At 48.0% G+C, this 22,367-nt stretch overlaps 1 protein-coding gene across 1 annotated transcript in view; it reads left to right on the forward strand.

The window, feature by feature from the left end:
• Positions 1–22,367, forward strand: part of ncoa1 (nuclear receptor coactivator 1) — a 100,924-nt gene that overhangs the window by 63,096 nt on the left and 15,461 nt on the right. Inside the window, exons 9-12 of the mRNA XM_043695214.2 lie at positions 6,089–6,236; positions 7,650–8,802; positions 19,353–19,524; positions 21,441–21,549. Coding sequence (XP_043551149.2) covers positions 6,089–6,236; positions 7,650–8,802; positions 19,353–19,524; positions 21,441–21,549 — 1,582 coding nt within the window. The remainder of the gene's footprint in view (positions 1–6,088; positions 6,237–7,649; positions 8,803–19,352; positions 19,525–21,440; positions 21,550–22,367) is intronic.

Genomic DNA, 22,367 nt, shown 5'->3' on the forward strand with positions numbered 1-22,367 from the left:
GCTGAAGGGAGGTAAACCCGCGCGAGGGAGGTACTCCCGCTGTAGGGAGGTAAACCCACGCTAGGGAGATACTCCCGCTGAAGGGAGGTACTCCCGCTGAAGAGAGGTACTCCCGCTGAAGAGAGGTACTCCCGCTGAAGGGAGGTACTCCCGCTGAAGGGAGGTAAACCCGCACTAGGGAGGTACTCCCGCTGTAGGGAGGTAAACCCGCACTAGGGAGGTACTCCCTCTGAGGGGAGGTAAACCCGCGCTAGGGAGATACTCCCTCTGAGGGGAGGTACTCCCGCTGTATGGAGGTACTCCCACTGTAGGGAGGAAAACCCGCGCTAGGGAGGTACTCCCGCTGAAGGGAGGTAAACCTGCGCTAGGGAGATACTCCCGCTGAAGGGAGGTACTCCTGCTGAAGGGAGGTACTCCCGCGCGAGGGAGGTAAACCCGCGCTAGGGAGGTACTCCCGCTGAAGGGAGGTAAACCCACGCTAGGGAGGTACTCCCGCTGTAGGGAGGTAAACCCGCGCTAGGGAGGTACTCCCGCTGAAGGGAGGTAAACCTGCGCTAGGGAGATACTCCCGCTGTATGGAGGTACTCCTGCTGAAGGGAGGTAAACCCGCGCGAGGGAGGTACTCCCGCTGAAGTGAGGTAAACCCGCGCTAGGGAGGTACTCCCGCTGAAGGGAGGTAAACCCACGCTAGGGAGGTACTCCCGCTGTAGGGAGGTAAACCCGCGCTAGGGAGGTACTCCCGCTGTAGGGAGGTAAACCCGCGCTAGGGAGGTACTCCCGCTGTAGGGAGGTAAACCCACGCTTGGGAGGTACTCCCGCTGTAGGGAGGTAAACCCGCGCTAGGGAGGTAAACCCGCGCTAGGGAGGTACTCCCGCTGTAGGGAGGTACTACCGCTGTAGGGAGGTAATCCTGCTGAAGGGAGGTACTCCCGCTGTAGGGACGTACTCCCGCTGTAGGAACGTACTCCCGCTGTAGGGACGTACTCCCACTGTAGGGACGTACTCCCGCTGTAGAGAGGTAATCCTGCTGAAGGGAGGTAATCCTGCTGAAGGGAGGTACTCCCGCTGTAGGGACGTTCTCCCGCTGTAGGGACGTACTCCCGCTGTAGGGACGTACTCCCGCTGTAGGGAGGTACTCCCGCTGTAGGGAGGTAAACCCGCGCTAGGGAGGTACTCCCGCTGAAGGGAGGTAAACCCGCGCTAGGGAGGTACTCCCGCTGTAGGGAGGTACTCCCGCTGTAGGGAGGTAAACCCGCGCTAGGGAGGTACTCCCGCTGTAGGGAGGTAAACCTGCGCTAGGGAGGTACTCCTGGTCTGTTCAGGTTTCAGCTATCTTTCCTTGCAGAGAAAAGACCTATCCATATTAAACTTTAATGACTGTATGGAGGTACTCCCGCTGAAGGGAGGTAAACCCGCGCTAGGGAGGTACTCCTGGTCTGTTCAGGTTTCAGCTATCTTTCCTTGCAGAGAAAAGACCTATCCATATTAAACTTTAATGACTGTATGGAGGTACTCCTGCTGAAGGGAGGTAAACCAGCTGTAGGGAGGTACTCCCGCTGAAGGGAGGTAAACCCGCGCTAGGGAGGTAAACCCCGCGCTAGGGAGGTAAACCCGCGCTAGGGAGGTACTCCTGCTGAAGGGAGGTACTCCCGCTGAAGGGAGGTAAACCCGCTGTAGGGAGGTACTCCCGCTGAAGGGAGGTACTCCTGCTGTAGGGAGGTAAACCCGCGCTAGGGAGGTACTCCTGCTGAAGGGAGGTACTCCCGCTGAAGGGAGGTAAACCCGCGCTAGGGAGGTACTCCCGCTGTAGGGAGGTACTCCCGCTGTAGGGAGGTAAACCCGCGCTAGGGAGGTACTCCCGCTGAAGGGAGGTACTCCCGCTGAAGGGAGGTAAACCCGCGCTAGGGAGGTAAACCCGCGCTAGGGAGGTACTCCCGCTGTAGGGAGGTAAACCCGCGCTAGGGAGGTACTCCCGCTGTAGGGAGGTAAACCCGCGCTAGGGAGGTAAACCCGCGCTAGGGAGGTACTCCCGCTGAAGGGAGGTACTCCCGCTGAAGGGCGGTAAACCCGCGCTAGGGAGGTACTCCCGCTGTAGGGAGGTAAACCCGCGCTAGGGACGTAAACCCGCGCTAGTGAGGTACTCCCGCTGAAGGGAGGTAAACCCGCGCTAGGGAGGTACTCCCGCTGTAGGGACGTTCTCCCGCTGTAGGGACGTACTCCCGCTGTAGGGACGTACACCCGCTGAAGGGAGGTACTCCCGCTGTAGGGAGGTAAACCCGCGCTAGGGAGGTACTCCCGCTGAAGGGAGGTACTCCCGCTGTAGGGAGGTAAACCTGCGCTAGGGAGGTACTCCCGCTGAAGGGAGGTACTCCCGCTGAAGAGAGGTACTCCCGCTGAAGGGAGGTACTCCCGCTGTAGGGAGGTAAACCTGCGCTAGGGAGGTACTCCCACTGAAGGGAGGTACTCCCGCTGTAGGGAGGTAAACCTGCGCTAGGGAGGTACTCCCGCTGAAGGGAGGTACTCCCGCTATAGGGAGGTAAACCCGCGCTAGGGAGGTACTCCTGGTGAAGGGAGGTACTCCCGCTGTAGGGACGTACTCCCGCTGTAGGGAGGTACTCCTGCTGTAGGGAGGTACTCCCGCTGTAGGGAGGTAAACCCGCGCTAGGGAGGTACTCCTGCTGTAGGGAGGTAAACCCGCGCTAGAGAGATACTCCGGCTGAAGGGAGGTTCCCCCACTGTAGGTAGGTAAACCCGCGCTAGGGAGGTACTCTCGCTGTAGGGAGGTAAACCTGCGCTAGGGAGATACTCCCGCTGAAGGGAGGTACTCCCGCTGTAGGGAGGTACTCCTGCTGAAGGGAGGTAAACCCGCGCGAGGGAGGTACTCCCGCTGTAGGGAGGTAAACCCACGCTAGGGAGATACTCCCGCTAAAGGGAGGTACTCCCACTGTATGGAGGTACTCCCGCTGAAGGGAGGTACTCCCGCTAAAGGGAGGTACTCCTGCTGAAGGGAGGTACTCCCGCTGAAGGGAGGTAAACCCGCGCTAGGGAGGTACTCCCGCTGTAGGGAGGAAAACCCGCTGAAAGGAGGTAAACCCGCGCTAGGGACGTACTGCTGCTGTAGGGAGGAAAACCCGCGCTAGGGAGGTACTCCCGCTGTAGGGAGGAAAACCCGCGCTAGGGAGGTACTCCCGCTGAAAGGAGGTAAACCTGCGCTTGGGAGGTACTCCCGCTGAAGGGAGGTAAACCCGCGCTAGGGAGGTACTCCCGCTGAAGGGAGGTAAACCCGCGCTAGGGAGGTACTCCCGCTGTTGGAGGTACTCCCGCTGAAGGGAGGTAAACCCGCTGAAAGGAGGTAAACCTGCGCTTGGGAGGTACTCCCGCTGAAGGGAGGTAAACCCGCGCTAGGGACGTACTGCTGCTGTAGGGAGGTACTCCCGCTGTAGGGAGGTACTCCTGCTGAAGGGAGGTACTCCCGCTGTAGGGAGGTACTACCGCTGTAGGGACGTACTCCCACTGTAGGGACGTACTCCCGCTGTAGGGAGGTACTACCGCTGAAGGGAGGTAATCCTGCTGAAGGGAGGTACTCCCGCTGTAGGGAGGTACTACCGCTGTAGGGACGTACTCCCACTGTAGGGACGTACTCCCGCTGTAGGGAGGTACTACCGCTGAAGGGAGGTAATCCTGCTGAAGGGAGGTACTCCCGCTGTAGGGACGTACTCCTGCTGTAGGGACGTACTCCCACTGTAGGGACGTACTCCCGCTGTAGGGAGGTACTACCGCTGAAGGGAGGTAATCCTGCTGAAGGGAGGTACTCCCGCTGTAGGGACGTACTCCCGCTGTAGGGACGTACTCCCACTGTAGGGAGGTAATCCTGCTGAAGGGAGGTAATCCTGCTGAAGGGAGGTACTCCCGCTGTAGGGAGGTACTCCCGCTGAAGGGAGGTAATCCTGGTCTGTTCAGGTTTCAGCTATCTTTCCTTGCAGAGAAAAGACCTATCCATATTAAACTTTAATGACTTGGTGAAGAAACTGAGAGCATGTTGATAAGTTTACAGATGACATAAAGACAGGTGGAGGGGCCTGTAGTGTTGAGGAAGGCTGCAGAATGACTTGGATGTCTTAGGAGAGTAAGCAAAGAAATGGTTAATGGAATACTATGTGTCAACGTGTGAGGTTATACACTTGGGTAGGAAGAATAGAGGCATAGACTCTTTTCTAAACCGGGAACGGCTTCAGAAATATGTAGTGCACATGGACTTGGGAGTCCTACTTCAGGATTCTCATGGTTAACATACAGGATCGCTTGGCAGTGAAAAAGGCAAATGCAATGTTAGCATTCATTTCAATAGGGCATGAATAAATGAGCAGAGATGTCATGCTGAGGCTGTATAATGCTCTGATCAGACCACATTTAGAATACTATGAGCAGTTTTGGGCCCCGTATCTAAGGAAAGATAGTATGACAATTTATTGTCACTCGCATTTATGAACATACAGTGAGATGTGTATAGGTTGCAACAATTCGGTGGCATTTAATTACAGAAATTATAAAAAGAAATAATTGAGCCAATGTTAGGACAAAGTTCATCTTTTGTTCCCTCGGTGGCTCCTGGGTTAATGGAGTGTCTACAGGACACTATTGGCAAAGCTGTCCCTGAAGTTGCCAAAGCGAGGATTTCCAGACCAGGCCAACACGCTGCCATCGCCAAAGTTAACACCGATGTCATTGCATCGCTGCCATAACAAGGAGGGACAGACCAGACCCACTGAGTCACCAACACTGAAGCCACTGCCAAGGGGGATGTAGCAGACCCACCGACGCTGAACCTTCTGCAGCCACTATGGCCATGAGGAATGGACGTCTGGATCCAGCAGGCTGCTGCTGCAGCAACAGCCCTGAGCAACCACCTTTCTTCACCACAACTGCAGAAAAGAAGAAAAGGTGAACTTTGATGCAAAAGAGAAATAAAGAAGCAAAACAAAAAAAGCAAAGTTGAATGTGGCCGGCTGGAGGAGCCGGAGCGTTAATGTAAAAAGTCCCAACACTTTCTACCGTGCTGCCACCATCTTGAAAAATGTGCTGGTGTGGGAGAGGGTCTAGAGATGTTTAGAAGAATGATTGTGGGGCTGAAAGACTTGTCATTATGAGGAGTGGTTGAGGTCACTGGGTCTGTACTCGGAATTTAGAATGATGACGGGCGATCTGATTGATTGATTGAAACTGACAATACTGAGAGGCCTGGATAGAGTGGATGTGGAGAAAATGTTTCCATTATTAGGAGAGGCTAGGACCTGAGAGCACAGCCTCAGAGTGAAGAGCTGACCCTTTGGAACTGAGATGAGGAATTTCTTCAGCTAGAGAGTTGTGAATATGTAGAACTCTTTATCACAGAAGACTATGAAGACTAAGTCATTGAGATTTAAGATGGAGTTTGATAGGTTCTTGATGAATAAGGGGATCAAGGATTATGAGAGAAGGCAAGAGAATGGGATTGAGAAATATATCAGCCGTAATTGAATGCCAGAGCAGACTTGATGAGCAGAGTGGCCTAATTCTGCTCCAAATTGTGAGGTTTTAAAGGACAGTGATAATGCTGCTTTCTGTCCACAGTTCATGCTATACTTGGTGTATTTCTCCAGCATTTTCCATTTTTCTGTTGCAGATTTCCAGCATCCACAGTCCTTTGTTTTATAATTGAGTCAGTAATCTGCTTTGAAAAAGTACAACAATGCCTTCCTCCACACCTGCAAGTTCCCCTCCAAGCCATTCACCATCTAAATTAGAAATATATCGTCATTTCTTCACTGTCATTGGGTCAAAATCCTGGAACTCCCTCCCTAATGACATGGTGAGGCTGTCTACAACACATGCAGCGATTCAAGAAGGCAGCTCACTACCATCCTCTCAAGGGCATCTATGGATGGGCAATAAATGCTGGCCAGCCAATGACACCCATTTCACATGAGTGAATTTAAAAAAGAAATTATTTGGTTTTTAAAACAGTCCTTTTCCCATTTCAGTCCACACGGTCTTTATACTGGCTGTATCATGTTTCTGGTTCTGATACCTTGTTTTAATTCCTCCACAGTCCTGAGAAATGGAACAGCAGTGAGTGGGTTTTACCAATTCTCTCTGAGTGATGGTACAGTCCTGGGAGCTCAGACCAAGTGTAAGCTGTGTTACCCTGCCAACGTGGACACATCACCCATCATCATAAGCATGTACAGCATATACAGGTGGGCAGTGTGTGCTTGCCACCTTTCCTGCGCAGGTTTGTGTTTCAGGCAAAGGACAAGTTGAGGAGATACCTCAGAGCTAAGCAGAATGGGCAGTGGTGGGGGCGGGAGGTGGGGGGATGCATCTGTACCTTCTAGGTCTGAGGTTCTTTAGGGACTTAATTGGATTAATGTGTGGAAGAATGGCCATCTTGTGGTCAACAGGAAAAATGTTGAAGAGCAAACAAGATGTACTTAATTGATCTTTGCAACTATTTACAGGTTGTAAGATTCTCTTTACATTATCGTAATGACTTGGGAAGACCCATCCGAAGGTCTCTTCTCCCATAAAATCCTGTTTTAGTCTCTCACTAAGTCCTTGTGACATCGTCACAGTGGGCAGTGCTTACCGCACACAATCCCTTTAACCCTTTCAGACCCACATGCAAACAGTGAACATGAGAGTGAGGGAAGGATAGGTGACAGGGGATTGTGGGAATAGACTTGTATTTATTTTAAAAATTGTTGATGGGATAGAAAGCAGATGACAAATAAATGGGAATGGACAGAACGCAGATAAGTAGGGTTCCTTGTAGGAAAATGTGAAGTCATTCACTTTAGTCAGACAGGATAAAACAAGATACATTCTAAACAGTGAGAGATTGGAAACAGTGGAAGTCGAAAGAGTTGGCCGGATGCACTGATCATTACAATGTAATGAACAAATACCGACAAATAATCAAAAAGGCTTATAGAATGCTGGTCATTTTGTTTCAAGGACTGAAATACAAGGGGGGTATGTTTCATCCATACAAAGTCCTGGTTAGACCACACCTGGAGGTAGTCAGCACACCTCGGGAAGGAGATCTGAGAATAGAGGGTGGTCATGTACATTTACCAGTGTGAAAATTAATAACTAGGATTTTCCAATGCTCTAGGCAGAAGTGAGTACTGCAGATGCTGGAGATCAGAGTCAAGATTAGAGTGGTGCTGGAAAAGTCTTCATCATTCCTGAGGAAGGGCTTTTGCCCAAAATGTCGATTTTGTTTCTCTGCTCCTGACCTGCTGTGCTTTTCCAGCACCACTCTAATCTTTTCCAATGTTCTGTCTGTTTTTCTCTTCTTGTAACCCTGTCTTCGACAAACTTTTGTTCATGCTTTATCTCTTGCTTTGGCTCACTGCCTCTCTGATGTACCCTATGCCCTCTCTTGCATGCTCCAGTCTCTGCCTAACTTTGTTCTCACTGCAGCGCTCTCTCTCTTTCTCTCTCTGCTGCGCTCTTGCCTTCTACCCAACTTGCACTTGCTGCACTGTCATTCTCTGCGTTATCTCTCTCTCTCTCTTTCACCCCTTGCCAACACTCCTTTCTTATCGTTTGGTTTGAGATGGGATGCATTTGCAGTGCAATTGTTGACAATATGCTTCTCTCCCTAGGAATCAGAACCTGGTCACTTCTCAGCAAAACCTCGTCGCTGGGTCTTCATTAACACAGGCAGAGAACAGCACTGTCAAGCCAACGCTGGCATCTCCCTCCCACAGCACAAACAGCAGCATTTCTGAACTTGATTTCAGCTTGTCACCTGGCTCCCGTCTAGGCATCAATGGTGCCAGCAATCCCTCGAACCTGGGCTTCTTGTCCGGAGTGCAAGTGGGAGCTTCTGGTCCTGTGAATCAGGACTCATCAATCTCTCAGAGCCCCAAACACAGCAGTTCAGGGATTACCCCACCAGTCCCAGGCTTTATAACGCCCAGAGCACTGGGCAATTCTAGGCACTCTTTTCCCCCGAGTGCAGCACATGTCCCATCAACAGGTAGGCACCCCTACCCTAACTCCAGTTGCAATGCCTACCCTTGCCCTTTCCCCAGTTCCAACTCTAAACCAAATCCCAACTCCAATCTTCCCCTTCAGTCTCTCCAGGTACTGAGTGAGGGCAACAGGGTGCCTGTAAGTTTCCCTGGCACTTCAAGTGCACAGAGTGCACCAGTGTATCAATCTTTGCCTGCTGTGACAAAAGTGGCAGCACTGGACTCCAAGACTGTGCTCCCAGGGAAAGTTGGGGACAACCTGAGCTTTGAACACTTGGGGAACAGCTCAGCACCTGCATGTGTGGGTGAGAGGCCAACTGACACTGACAGCAAAACTCTCCAGGACGACAATGTAAAACTGGTGGAACTGTTGACCAGCAGCCAGGAACAAACCAGATCATGTGAGCTAGACACAGGGAGCAAGGGTAACCTCTCTCTTCCCACAACAAGTGCTCCGTGCCACACGTTACACACTAGCTCCTTGACAGAACGCCACAAAATCCTGCACCGCCTTCTGCAGCAGGAGGGATCTCCCTCTGACATCCCAGCAATGCTGCTTCCTCAAGATAGGAAGGAGGTTGCTCGGTGTGGTCAGGAGGGGGAAGGGCCCAGGAGAAAGGATGTGAAGGATCACCAGTTGCTGCGTTACCTGCTGGACAAGGATGAGCCCACAACTCCCGGCCTCAGTCTGGACGATGTGACACTGAAGTCGGAGCGCCCCAGTGGTTTCGGAGACTGTGCACTTGGCCTCAAGAAAGGCCCTCAGGACAAGCTGGAGCAGGTGAGCTGAGGGATGTGGGAGAGCGGGGCTGGTGGTGGGACTAGGGTGACTCTGGGACGTGTGGTCTGGTGATAGGTTTGCTGTGAGAGTGAAGGGCATGTGAAGAGCTGCAATTGGAGTTGAGGTTTGTGGTTTTACAGAGAGGAGGTGGTTACATAAGAGGTTAAAGCAAGAGCCAGTGACTTGAGGGCAGTTATCTGGAAAATAGCAGAGCAAACAAGTAAGGTTCTGTATTCAGGAGACATAGTGTTTGAATGAACAGGCAGGATGGCTATGATTTAGTGCAGCATATGAATGATTCATTTTGGTAGGAAGATTGAGGAGAGAAAATATAAAATATAGGAGCAGAATTAAGCCATTTTGCCCATTGAGTCTATTCCACCATTTAGTCGTGGGCTGATTTTTTTTTCTTGCCTTCTCCCTTGCTAATCAAGAATGTGCTAACTGTCGCAGTTTAAAATAGCTGTAGGAGCAGAGATCTGAGGGTACATGGTCACAAATTTTTGAATGTGGCAAAACAAATAGAGAAAGCTGTTAGAAGCATGTGGTATCCTTGCCTTTATAAACAGAGGCATAGAGCAAAAAGCAAGGAAGTTATGATAACCCTTTTCAAGACACTGATTAGGCCACAGCTGAAGGGTTGTGCCCAGGAACATAGATTGGACCTTCAAGAGCTATCATAGGAACAATGATTAAATGACTACCCGGTGAGCTATTTGATTCAAGGGTAAGGCTAATAGAATGCTGGCCTTGATCTCAGGTGGCCTGGAAGACATAGAGAAAGGAGTTAGAACATAGAACAGTACAGCACAGTGCAGGTCTTCAGCCCTCATGTTGTGCTGACCTTTTATCCTTCTCTAAGATCAAACTAACCTACACACCCTACATTGTACTATCATCCATGTGCCTATCCAAGAGTTACTTAGATGTCCTTAATGTATCTGACTCTACTACCACTGCTGGCAGTGCATTCCATGCACCCATCATTCTCTGTGGAAAGAAGCTATGTCTGACATCTCTCCTAAACCTTCCTCCAATTACCTTAATATTATGTCCCCTTGTGATAGCCATTTCTGCCCTGGGAAAATATCTCTGGCTATCCACTCATCATCCACTATGCCTCTCATCATCTTGTACACCTCTATTCAGTCACTTCTCATCCTTCTTCTCTCTAGTGAGAAAAGCCCTAGCTCCCTCAACCTTTCTTCATAAGACATGCCCTGCAATCCAGACAGCATCCTGGTAAATCTTCTCTGCACCTTCTCTGAAGCTTCCACATCCTTGGTATGATGAGGCAACCAGAACTAGACTCAATGTTCCAATTGTTGTCGAACCAGGACTTTATAGAGCTACTGTATAACCTCACAGCTCTTAAACTCAATTCCCCTGCTAACGAAGCCAGTTACCCCATATGCCTTCTTAATAACCCTGTCAGCTTGGGTAGCAAATTTGAGGGATCTATGGACATAGACCCCAAGAACCCTCTGTTCCTCCACATTGCCAAGAATCCTGCTTTTAACCCTGTAATCTGCATTCAAATTCGACCTTCCAAAATGAATGACTTTCCAGGTTGAACTCCATCTGCCACTTAACAGTTCTTCTGCATCCTTTTAATGTCTCATTGCAACCTACAACAGCCTCCACACTGTCCACCACGCCTCCAACCTTTGTGTCATCAGCAAACTAATCCATCCTTCCACTTCCTCACCCAAGTCATTTATAAAAATCATGAAGAGCAGAGGTTCCAGAATGGATCCCTATGGAACACCACTGGTCACTGAACTCCAGGCTGAATACTTACCATCTACCATCACCCTCTTCTATGGATCAGCCAATTCTCTATGCAGACAGTCAGATTTCCCTGTATCCCATGCCTCCTTACCTTCTGAATTAGCCTACCATGGGGAACCTTATGTTTCTTTGCAAGTCTGATGATACCCTATGTGAAGAGTATACATGGCAACTTAGCCCCATCTATCAGCTTATTTCTTTATATTTGCAATATTTGTGTAAGAAAAGCTTTGAAATCTGGATTGATGCCCAGCCTCCACATCACTTTTGGGGAAGGAATTCTGCACTTTCACTTTCTCCATCCAAAGGGACAATACCCAGAATTCAGTGCAGTATCTCATATGTCCAACTAGAATTCTCAAGAGCCTGAAACCGAACTTCCATTTCCCCTGGACTTCAGCTCCTTTATTACAATGGTCTCATTAATTATGCTGTCCGTGAAGTTTAGTGACATCTAGGAATCTTTTGGCCTTGGAAGAAGTGCAACATGCATTCACCCAGTTGAATGCTAGTGATGCCAGGACGAAAAGTGTTAAATCATGAGTAAGGTTTATCGCGACTGCAATACAAAATTAGGATTAGGAATAAGAGTGGCTATTCAGTGTTTTGACCCTTATTCTCCATTTGATAAGATCACAGCAGAATCTGGTTTGGGGCACAATTCCAATTTCGTGTACCCTCAAAACTCTTGAATCTTATATCTGTTGAAAATCTAACTCTTACTTTCTGGGGAAGAGACTGCCGGAACTAGTGATCCTAAAACTTAAGTTTTGAAAGTTGATTGAGTTGCTTTGTTCGAGGTGATAAAGGAAATCTATCGCATTGATAGCAAGAAATTATTCCTTTTGAAGGAGTCAAATTCTGGGAGCATAGAATCTTAAAATTGTAGCCAGCACCTTTCAGGGTGATGTCAGAAACTGCTGTTTTTTTAATTCAGTCATGGGATGTGGGCCTTGCTGGCTGGACGATTTATTGCCCATCCCTAGTTGCCTTATAGAAGGTGATGGCGAGTTGCTTTTTTGGACCGCTGCAGTCCCTGTGCAGTCGATAGCTTTTCCCATGAAGAATAAGAGGTACATTTCAGTAAGAAGAGGAGGGGAGTGAGTATAGTTAAATGACATTATTTGAAAAGAGAATGCAAGAAGAGGGGGACTCAGCAATGAACAAATCTGTCAAGATATCAGGATAAGTTAATAAAGCAGATGGATCCTGGGATTTGTATATGGAGACATTAGAGTACATGCTAAATTTTTATAAAGCAATAGATAGGTCCTGGCTGCAATAATCTATTTTGGGCACTAGATTTTTGGAAGGATGGAAAGGCTTTGCATAGGGCATAGAGGAGGTTTTACTAGAATAGTTCCAGTCTGAAGGATTACAGCTACACAGTTGGAGTGGAAAAGTTGCAATATTCTCCACAGGTGGTGAAAACTAAGAATATTTGAAAGAGGTGTTTCGAATCATGGAGGATTTAGAATAATGAAAAGAAACTGTTTCCAATGGGCAAAAGGTTGATAACCAGGCACACAGATTTTAAAGGAAAGCAAAATATTGCAGCTGCTTGAAATCTGAAACAAAAATAGAGAATGCTAGAGAAACTTATCAGGTCTGGCACCATCTGTGGAGAGAGAAACAGAGTTTACATTTCAAATCAGATGATGACTGTCACTAAATGGGAAGTGAAGATTGTGGTTTCAATCGAAACAGAAAACCAAAGAACTGTGGATGCTGGAAATCAAAAAAAAAATCAGAAATTGCTGGAAAAACTCAACAGGTTTTCCAGCATTTGAGGAGGGAAAGCAAAGTTAACGTTTTGGATCAAGTGACCTTTCATCAGAACTGGTTTTTAAATCTGTTATCAGAAGGGGAGAAGGGGGGAATGTGAAAAAGATGGGTGGGTGCTCAGCAATGGATATGAAAAGGGAAAAAATGGTCTCACCCTGTTGAAAGCAAAGTCAACAAGAGATAAACCTGACACATTTGGGTGGGGATGGATTGGGGCTTTGTCATCAAAATGAGTATTAGAGGTCTTGCTGTGAAGTCCAAGAATGCATAAGTGGAAAATGAGGTGGTGTTCCAATAGCTTGCATCGAACTTCAGTTCCCGTCTAACACTTCCACATTGGGCCTGCTACAGTATTCCAATGAAGTGGTGTATTGAAATGTCAAACAACTGGAAAGTCAGGGTAGTTCTTGCAGATATTGCAGATGTATTCTGCAAAGTGGTCACCTAGTCTGTATCTGGTCTCGCCAATGTAAAGCAGACTGCATTTGAGCGGTGAATGCAGGAGACCAGATTGAAAGAAATACAAGTACAATGCTGCTTCACCTGGAAGATGTGTTCGTGCCTTGGACATTGAAGAGGGAGCATGTAAATGGACAAGTGTTACATCATCTGCAATTGCATGGGAAGGTGCCATGACAGGGTGAGGAAGTGTTAGAAGTGATGCCAGAGTGAACCAGATGTCACCAAAGGAAACTGACATTGGAGTGAGGAGATGGCGTGTTTGGAAATACCATCTTGCCTTAAGTGGAGGAAAAGGCAGAAGATGATCCTTTCAACGCAGAGTCTAATGGGGTGGAAATTGAGGACAAAGGTAATCATATAACTGATCTTGGAAGGAGTGAGGGCAGAGGATTGAGGAGTATACGTGCTGTAGGAAAATGCTCGAGGGAAATCAGGAGGACAAAAAGGGAACATGAGAGAGCTTTGGCAAAGAGGGTTAAGGAGAATCCAAAGAGATTATACAAGTACATCCAGGATAAAAGAGTAACTAGGGAGAGAATACGGCCCCTTAAAGATCAACAAGGCTGTGTTGAAGGGGATTCTAAAGTCTGTGTGTAGAACCACAGGAGATAGATGAGATACTAAATGAGTATTTTGCATTGGTATTTGGTGTGGAGAAAGATATGGAAGGTGGAGAACTTGGAGAAAGAAATAGTGATATCTTGAAAAGTGTCCATATTACAGAGGAGGAGCAGCTCAATGTCTTAAAACACAAAAGTGGACAAATGCCCAGGATCTGATCAGGCATATCCTAGAACTCTATGGCAAGCTAGGGAAGTGATTGCTGGGACCCTTGTTGAGTTATTTTTATCATTGATAGCTGTTAGTGAGGTGCCAGAAGACTAGAGATGGCTAATGTGATGCCATTATTTAAGAAATGTGGTATGGAAAAGCCAGGGAACTATAGACCGATGAGCCTGACATCAGTGGTGGGCAAGTTGTTGGAGGGGATTCTAAGGTCTACATGTATTTGAAAAGACAAGGAGTAATTAGGGATCATCAACACGGCTTCATGAGTGAGAAAACATGTCTCACTAACTTGATTAATGTTTTTGAACAAGTGACAGTAAAGATTGATGAAGGCGGGGGTGGACATTATCTGTGTGGACTTCAGTAAGATGTTCAGTAAGGTTCTGCATGATAGAATAGTTAGCAAGATTAGATCATGTGGAATCCAGGGAGAGGTAGCCATTTTTGGGTGCAGAATTGGCTTGAAATAGGAGACTGGATGGAAATGGAGGGTTTTATTTCCTGACTGGATGCCTGTGACTAGCAGTGTGCTGCAAGGTTTTGTTTTGGGTTCACTGCTTTTTGTCATTTATATAAATGATTTGGATGCAAATATAGGAAATATGGTTAGTAAGTTTACAGATGACATCAAAATTGGTGGTATAGTGGACAGTGAAGAAGGTTATCTAAGAGTACAGTGGGACCTTGATCAAATGGGCTGAGGAGTGGCGGATAGAGTTTAATTTAGATAGATATGAGATATCACATTTTGGCAAGGCAAATCAGGATGTATGCAGTTAATGGCAGGGTCCTGGGGTGGTATTGCCCAACAAAGACACCTAGAGGTACAGGTTCATAGTTCCTCGAAGGTGGAGTAAGAGTTGGACAGGATAGTAAAGAAAGTGTTTGGTATGCTTGCCTTTATTGGTCAGTGCATTGAGTGTAAGAGTTTGGATGTCATGTTGCAGCTGTACGAGACATTGGTTCGGCCACCTTTGGAGTACTGCATTCAGTTCTGGTCTCCCTGCTACAGGAAAGGTGTTGTCCAACTTGAAAAGGTTTAGAAAAGGTTTACAAGGATGTTGTCACAGTTGGAGAGGCTGAAGAAGCTGGGGCTGTTCTCCCTGGAGTGTTGGAGGTTGAGGGCTGACCTTAGAGGTTTATGAAATCATGAGGGGCATGGATAGGATAAACAGACAAAGGTCTTTTTCCCAGAGTAGGGAAGTCCAAAACTAGGGGGTATAGGTTTAAGGTGAGAGGGGAAAGATATAAAAGGGAGGTAAGGGGCAACGTTTTCACGCAGAGGGTGGTGTGTGTATGGAATGAGCTCAGAGGAGGTGGTGGAAGCTTGTAGAAATACAACATGTAAAAGGCGTCTGGATGGGTACATGAACAGAGAGGGTATTTGGTCGGCATGGAAGAGTTGGAACAAAGGGTCTCTTTCAGTGTGATACAACTCTATGACTCTTAGTGCAGGATTGGGGTGATACATAGCTGAGACACGTGTCAAACCTGATGGGGGGAGGTGGAAGCCCTTGGTTGAGGAAAAAGCAGGACATATTGGAGACAGCCCAATGATAGTTGGCATCATTGGAACAGATGTGATGGGGACAGTACAAAGAGATCTGGGTGTTCTTGTGCACCAGTCAATGAAGGTAAGCATGCAGGTACAGCAGGTAGTGAAGAAGGCTAATAGCATGCTGGCCTTCATAACAAGAGGAATTGAGTATAGAAGCAAAGAGGTTCTTCTGCAGCTGTACAGGGCCCTGGTGAGACCACACCTGGAGTACTGTGTGCAGTTCTGGTCTCCAAATTTGAGGAGATCAGAACTGCTATTGAGGGAGTGCAGCGTAGGTTCACAAGGTCAATTCCTGGAATGGCGGGACTACCTTACGCTGAAAGACTGGAGCGACTGGGCTTGTATACCCTTGAGTTTAGAAGACTGAGAGAGGATCTGATTGAGACAGATAAGATTATTAAAGGATTGGACACTCTGGAGGCAGGAAACATGTTTCCGCTGATGGGTGAGTGCCGAACCAGAGGACACAGCTTAAAAATACGGGGTAGACTATTTAGGACAGAGATGAGGAGAAACTTCTTCACCCAGAGAGTGGTGGGTTTGTGGAATGCTCTGCCCCACAGGGCAGTGGAGACATAGTCTCTGGATTTGTTTAAGAAAGAGTTGGATAGAGCTCTCAAGGATAGTGGAATCAAGGGTTATGGAGATAAGGCAGGAACAGGATACTGATTAAGGATGATCAGCCATGATCATATTGAATGGTGGTGCAGGCTCGAAGGGCAGAATGGCCTACTCCTGCACCTATTGTCTATTGACAGAGAAACTAGGAGATTGGAATGGAGTCCCAACAGAAAACAGGGTGTGAGGTAACTTTGGGAATCAGTGGGCTTGTAATAGATATTGGTGGACAGCCTATCCTCAGAAATGGAAGCAGTGAAATCATGGAAAGGAAGGGAAGAGTTAGACATGGACCAGGCGAAAGTGAGAAAAGGTAGGAAGCGAAACGTGAATTTTTCCCAATTCCAGATGAGAGTGGGAAGAAACACTGAAGAGATCATGAATGTATTGGAGTAGGAATTATTGATGGGTGCCCAAGTAGGATTGGAACAAGGAGTGTTTTGCATACCCACCATAGCTCAGACCCGTGTGGTTGGCCACAGCTACAGCTTTGATCTGCACAAAGTAACGTGAGTTAAAGGAGAGTCTGCTGAAGTGAGAATGAGTTCAGTCAAGTGAAGGAGGGTGGTGGAAGGGGCTTGTTCAGCCCTCTTTTCAAAGAAGAAGCAGAAAGCCTTCAGACAATGCTGCTAGGGGGTGGATATGGAGGAGGATTGCTTATCCATGATGAAGGTGAGGCAGCTACAGCCAGATAATTGAAAAAAAGCATCAGAAAGAAACACTAATGTAAGTTTATTTATTTATTCATTTTTGTGGGATGTGGGCATTGCTGGCTGGTCAGCATTTATTACCTGTCCCTAGTTGCCCTTGAGAATGTGGGGGTGAGCTGCCGTCTTAAACCACTGCAGTCCATGTGCTGTGTGTTGACCCACAATGCCATTAGGGAGGGACTTCCAGAATTTTGACACAGTGACAGTGAAGGAACGACGATATATTTCCAAGTCAGGATGGTGAGTGGCTTGAAGGGAACTTGCAGGGGGTGGTGTTCCCATGTACCTGCTGCCCTTGTCCTTCTAGGTGGAAGTGGTTGTGGGTTTGGAAGGTGCTGTCTGAGGAACTTTGTATTTCTGCAGTGTATCTTATAGATAGTACACACTGCTGTTATTGACAGTCAGTCATAGAAGGAGTGGATGTTTGTGGATGCAGTGCTATTCAAGCGGTTGTTTTGTCCTGCATGGTGTCAAGCTTCCTGGGTGTTGTTGGAGCTGCACCCATCCAGGCAAGTGGGGAGTATTCCATCACACTCCTGACTTGTGCCTTGTAGATGGTGGACAGGCTTTCAGGAACAAGGAGGTCAGTTACTCATTGCAGTGTCCCTAGTCTCTGACTTGCTGTAGGAGCCACTGTGTTTATATGGTGAGTCCAGTTCAGTTTTTGGACTCCCAGGGTGTTGATAGTCGGGGATCGAGTGATGATAATACCATTGAATGTCAAGGGACAGTGGTTAGATTGTCTTTTATTGGTGATGGTCATTATCTGACATTTGTATGGCACAAATGTTACTTGCCACTTGTCAGCCCAAGCCTGGATATTACCCAGATCTTGTTGCATTTGAACATGGACTGCCTCAGTATCTGAGAAGTTGTGAATGGTACTGAATATCGTGCAACCATCGGTGAACAATCCCATTTTTGACCTTAAGATAGAGGGAAGGTCATTGATGAAACAGCTGAAGATGGTTGGGCCTAGGACACTCCCCAGTGGAACTCCTGCAGAGATGTCCTGGAGCTGAGATGACTGACCTTCAACAACCACAGCCATCTTCTTATGTGTCAGGTATGACTCTAACCAGTGGAAAGTTTGCCCCCTGATACCCATTGATTCCAGTTTAACTAGGGCTCCTCAGTCGAATGCAGCCTTGATGTCAAGGGCTGTCCCTCTCCCCTGCCCTCCCCTCTGGAATTCAGCTCTTTTGTCCATGTTTGACCCAAGGCTGTAATGAGGTCAGGAGCTGAGTGGCCCTGGGGGAACCCAAACTGGGTGTCACTGAGCAGGTTATTGCTGAGCAGGTGCTGCTTGATGGTACTGTTGGTGACACCTTCCATGACTTTATTGATGAACGAGAGTAGACTTATGGGGCAGTAATTGGCCAGGTTGGATTTGTCCTGCTTTTTATGTACTGGGCATACCTGGGCAATTTTTCACATTGTCGGGTAGATGCCAGTGTTGTAGCTGTACTGGAACAGCTTAGTAGGGGAGTGGCAAGTTCTGGAGCACAAGTCTTCAGTACTATTGCCAGAACATTATCAGAGCCCATTGCCTTTGCAGTATCCCAGTGCTTCCAACTGTTTCTTGATCTTACGGGGAGTGAATCGAATTGGCTGAAGACTGGTGTCTGTGTTGCTGGGGACCACTGGAGGAGGCTGACACCGATCATCCACTTGGCACTGATGACTGAAGATTGTTGCGAAAGTGGGAAGAGACTGAACAAGAGTGGGGAAAAAGGAAGAGTCAAGATGCAGAGAAATAAAATCACTGGGGCATGTACAGGTTGAAACAATGGGTCTGCCAGAGCTGTCCTGGTTTTGGATTTTGGGAACAAGGTAGTGGGGTGTGCAGGCCTGGGGTAACTGTGAGGTGGGAAGCTGTGAAGGGAAGATTGCGAAAGGTAGATGAGGTCAGTGACAGTCCTGGTAACAGCTGTTTTGTGGAACACCTCCACTCTGCGCACAAGAATGATCCTGACCTTCCCATTGCTTGCCATTTCAGTAAATCATCTTGCTGCCATGGTAACAAATCCAAGCTGAGCCAGCTACAGGTGTTGCAAGGAAGCTGAATGTAAACTGTAGAAATACCACCTCATTTTCTCCTTCAGCATTTTACAGCTTCTAGGATTCAACATTAAACAATTTCAGAGCATGACCTCTGTCCAACAATTGATTACATCCCCACCCAGCCATCCCTGACATTATCTAATTTGTGACTTGTTGACTTTGCTCTCAGCAGAGCTGACCTGTTTTCTCCTTTTCTAACCTAGCTCCAATGATGCTGTCAGACCTGCTAAGTTTTTCCAGCACTTTGTTTTCATTTCCCAAACTTGAAGTATTGACTCCTGTCCTTTTAATTGCTGGAGGAATGAGCTGAGTGAAGCATGAAAAGCTACATTTCCTTCAGTAGAGATTAACTTCAAGGAGTACCTTACAAACTTTCTACAGCTCAGAAACAGGCCTTCTGGGCCAACATATCAGTGCTTCTGTTGTACTCCTCATGAGCCATGTCCCACCTTATTTCATTAAAGGTTAAGTTGCCATAGTCTTCTCATTAGAGAGAGAGGGGGGGGATCTGGTGGTGGTTTAACCTGAGGATCACCATGCCCCGAGAGAGGAGAGGTTGAGAAGGAAGGTCCTTCATGGTAACCTCATTAAACCTATCAGCAAAGGCTTATATTCCTTTCTCCTCCATTGTAGAGGCATAATGAAATCAAATAGTTTGTAAGAGCTTTTTGCTTGCTGAAGTTACAGTCTTTAGAAGTGTACGAAACACTGAGGGGTTTGCTGGCTGAACTAATGGAATGAGATGCTCTTTAAACCCCTGCCACCTTCTTCAGTTCACAGAGCTTGATCACCTGTTACCCACTTTGGAGGAAGCAGCCCAGTTACAAAGCAACTGCCAGTCCAGTGCAGCTAATAACGGCCTGACGTCGAGAGGTGGGAAGAGGGAGCAGCTTTTGGACCCACTTCACTCCAACAGCGTCACCAGGACACTTCAGCGCCTCAAGGGTATGTCACCAATGCTGTTCTCCTGCTAAGGAGAAAGTGAGGTCTGCAGATGCTGGAGATCAAAGTTGAAACTTTATTGCTGGAACAGCACAGCAGGTCAGGCAGCATCCAGGGAACAGGAGATTCGACGTTTCGGGCACAGGCCCTTCCTCAGGAATGAGTCATTCCTGAGGAAGGGCCTGTGCCCGAAACGTCGAATCTCCTGTTCCCTGGATGCTGCCTGACCTGCTGTGCTGTTCCAGCAATAAAGTTTCAACACTGTTCTCCTGCTAACTCAAATCCTGTAAGTTTGATGAGAAAGTGAGGACTGCAGATGCTGGAGATCAGAGCTGAAAATGTGTTGCTGGAAAAGCGCAGCAGGTCAGGCAGCATCCAAGGAGCAGGAGAATCGACATTTTGGGCATAAGCCCTTCTTCAGGAATGAGGAAAGTGTGTCCAGCAGGCTAAGATAAAAGGTAGGGAGGAGGGACTTGGGGGAGGGGCGTTGGAAATGCGATAGGTGGAAGGAGGTCAAGGTGAGGGTGATAGGCCAGAGTGGGGGTAGGGGCGCAGAGGTCAGGAAGAAGATTACAGGTTAGGAAGGTGGTGCTGAGTTCGAGGGATTTGACTGAGACAAGGTGGGGGGAGGGGAAATGAGGAAACTGGAGAAATCTGAGTTCATCCCTTGTGGTTGGATGGTTCCTAGGCGGAAGATGAGGCGCTCTTCCTCCAACCGTCGTGTTGCTATGGTCTGGCGATGGAGGAGTCCAAGGACCTGCATGTCCTTGGTGGAGTGGGAGGGGGAGTTGAAGTGTTGAGCCACGGGGTGGTTGGGTTGGTTGGTCCCAGAGGTGTTCTCTGAAACATTCCACAGGTGGTCTGTCTCCCCAATATAGAGGAAGCCACATCGGGTGCAATAGATGATGTGTGTGGAGGTGCAGGTGAATTTGTGGCGGATATGGAAGGATCCCTTGGGGCCTTGGAGGGAAGTAAGGGGGGAGGTGTGGGCGCAAGTTTTGCATTTCTTGCGGTTGCAGGGGAAGGTGCCGGGAGTGGAGGTTGGGTTGGTGGGGGGTGTGGACCTGACGAGGGAGTCACGGAGGGAGTGGTCTTTTCGGAACGCTGATAGGGGAGGGGAGGGAAATATATCCCTGGTGGTGGGGTCCATTTGGAGGTGGCGGAAATGACAGAGGATGATACGATGTATATGGAGGTTGGTGGGGTGGTAGGTGAGGACCAGTGGGGTTCTGTCCTGGTGGCGATTGGAGGAGCGGGAAGTGGAGGAGATGCGGTGGAGGGCATCGTCGATCACGTCTGGGGGGAAATTGCGGTCTTTGAAGAAGGAGGCCATCTGGGTTGTACGGTATTGGAACTGGTTCTTCTGGGAGCAGATGCGGCGGAGACGAAGGAATTGGGAATATGGGATGGCGTTTTTACAGGGGGCAGGGTGGGAGGAGGTGTAATCTAGGTAGCTGTGGGAGTTGGTCGGTTTATAGTAAATGTCCGTGTTGATTCGGTCGCCCGAGATAGAAATGGAGAGGTCTAGGAAGGGGAGGGAGGAGTCTGAGACGGTCCAGGTGAATTTGAGGTCGGGGTGGAAGGTGTTGGTAAAGTGGATGAACTGTTCAACCTCCTCGTGGGAGCACGAGGCAGCGCCGATACAGTCATCGATGTAGCGGAGGAAAAGGTGGGGGGGTGGTGCCAGTTTAGCTGCGTTTGATCCCCACACTCCTGGCACCATCATAACTTTCTCAATCCCCTCCCTTGCCTTTCAAATCTCTTTGTCTCAATGGGGGAAATATTTTGGATTAGTCTTACTGGAGACAAATGTGGCTTGTTTTAATTGCCTCTGTTTTTATACTTTTGTGTCTAAAAACAAGTGTTGTCTATGATCGATTTGCTCCTTTGTTAAACTCAGTTTCTCTCCTTGTTGGAAGGTTTACCAGAGCTGGACTCGGGACTCAGGGGCCAGCAGCTCTCCATGCCGAGGACAGAAGGCCAGCAGTCCTGGAGCAACACAAGCAGGACAGGCAGCAATGAGGATGGGTGAGCAGAGATGGTCAACCTGGAACTATGGTCAGGGAGCACCAATTGTGACGGTTAGAGCAGGGAAGCTGAAACGGTAAACTGAGGGACAGGATGATTTGTAATGCTGTGGTTTTGGCAAAAGTGAATGACTGAATATTTCATGTGCTTTTTGGATGATAAGGAAGTACTTTAATTGTTGTTAAATTTCCCAGAGACTGAATGGTCCTGAGCTCTTTCCTTGCTCTGTCTGATTACTGATTTGAACTTGGATAACTGTAGCAGTGGAAGCTAAACTTGAAGTCCCTGAGCTGAGGAGAGATAAATTAACTGGGGACTCTGGTAAGAAATGTTGGCTTAGCTTGTGATGTCAGCATTTCCACAAACAAATAAAAAAAATCTCCTGTTTATTCTTCAGAGATGTGTTTGATCATCTGCTGTAAAGCTCCCTATACGCACACTCCTGCTAATGGAGTTTGTGGGTACTGTGACAGCGTGTCAGGTTCTCACTGAGTGTCCAAGCAAGTGGGGCAGACAATGGCCTAGTGGTATTATCACTAGATCATTCATCCAGATAATGTTCTGGGGAGCAAACGCAGAAATTGCTGGAGAAACACAGAAGTTCATGCAGCATCTCTGGAGGGAAAACAGTTAGTGTACTGAGTGCAGTGACTCTTCTTTGAGATGGTCACTGGATTCAAATCTCATCATGGCAGATGGCTGAGTTGAATTCAATTTTTAAAAAAATCTGGAAACTGCTGTTCTTATCTTGTCTGGCCTAGATGTGATTCCAGACCCACAACAACATGGTTGACTATTAATTGTTCTCTGGGCAATTA

This window comes from Chiloscyllium plagiosum, unplaced genomic scaffold (assembly GCF_037043375.1).
Source record: "Chiloscyllium plagiosum isolate Xiang-an unplaced genomic scaffold, Cpla_swu_hap1 HiC_scaffold_10, whole genome shotgun sequence".
Lineage (NCBI taxonomy): Eukaryota > Metazoa > Chordata > Chondrichthyes > Orectolobiformes > Hemiscylliidae > Chiloscyllium > Chiloscyllium plagiosum.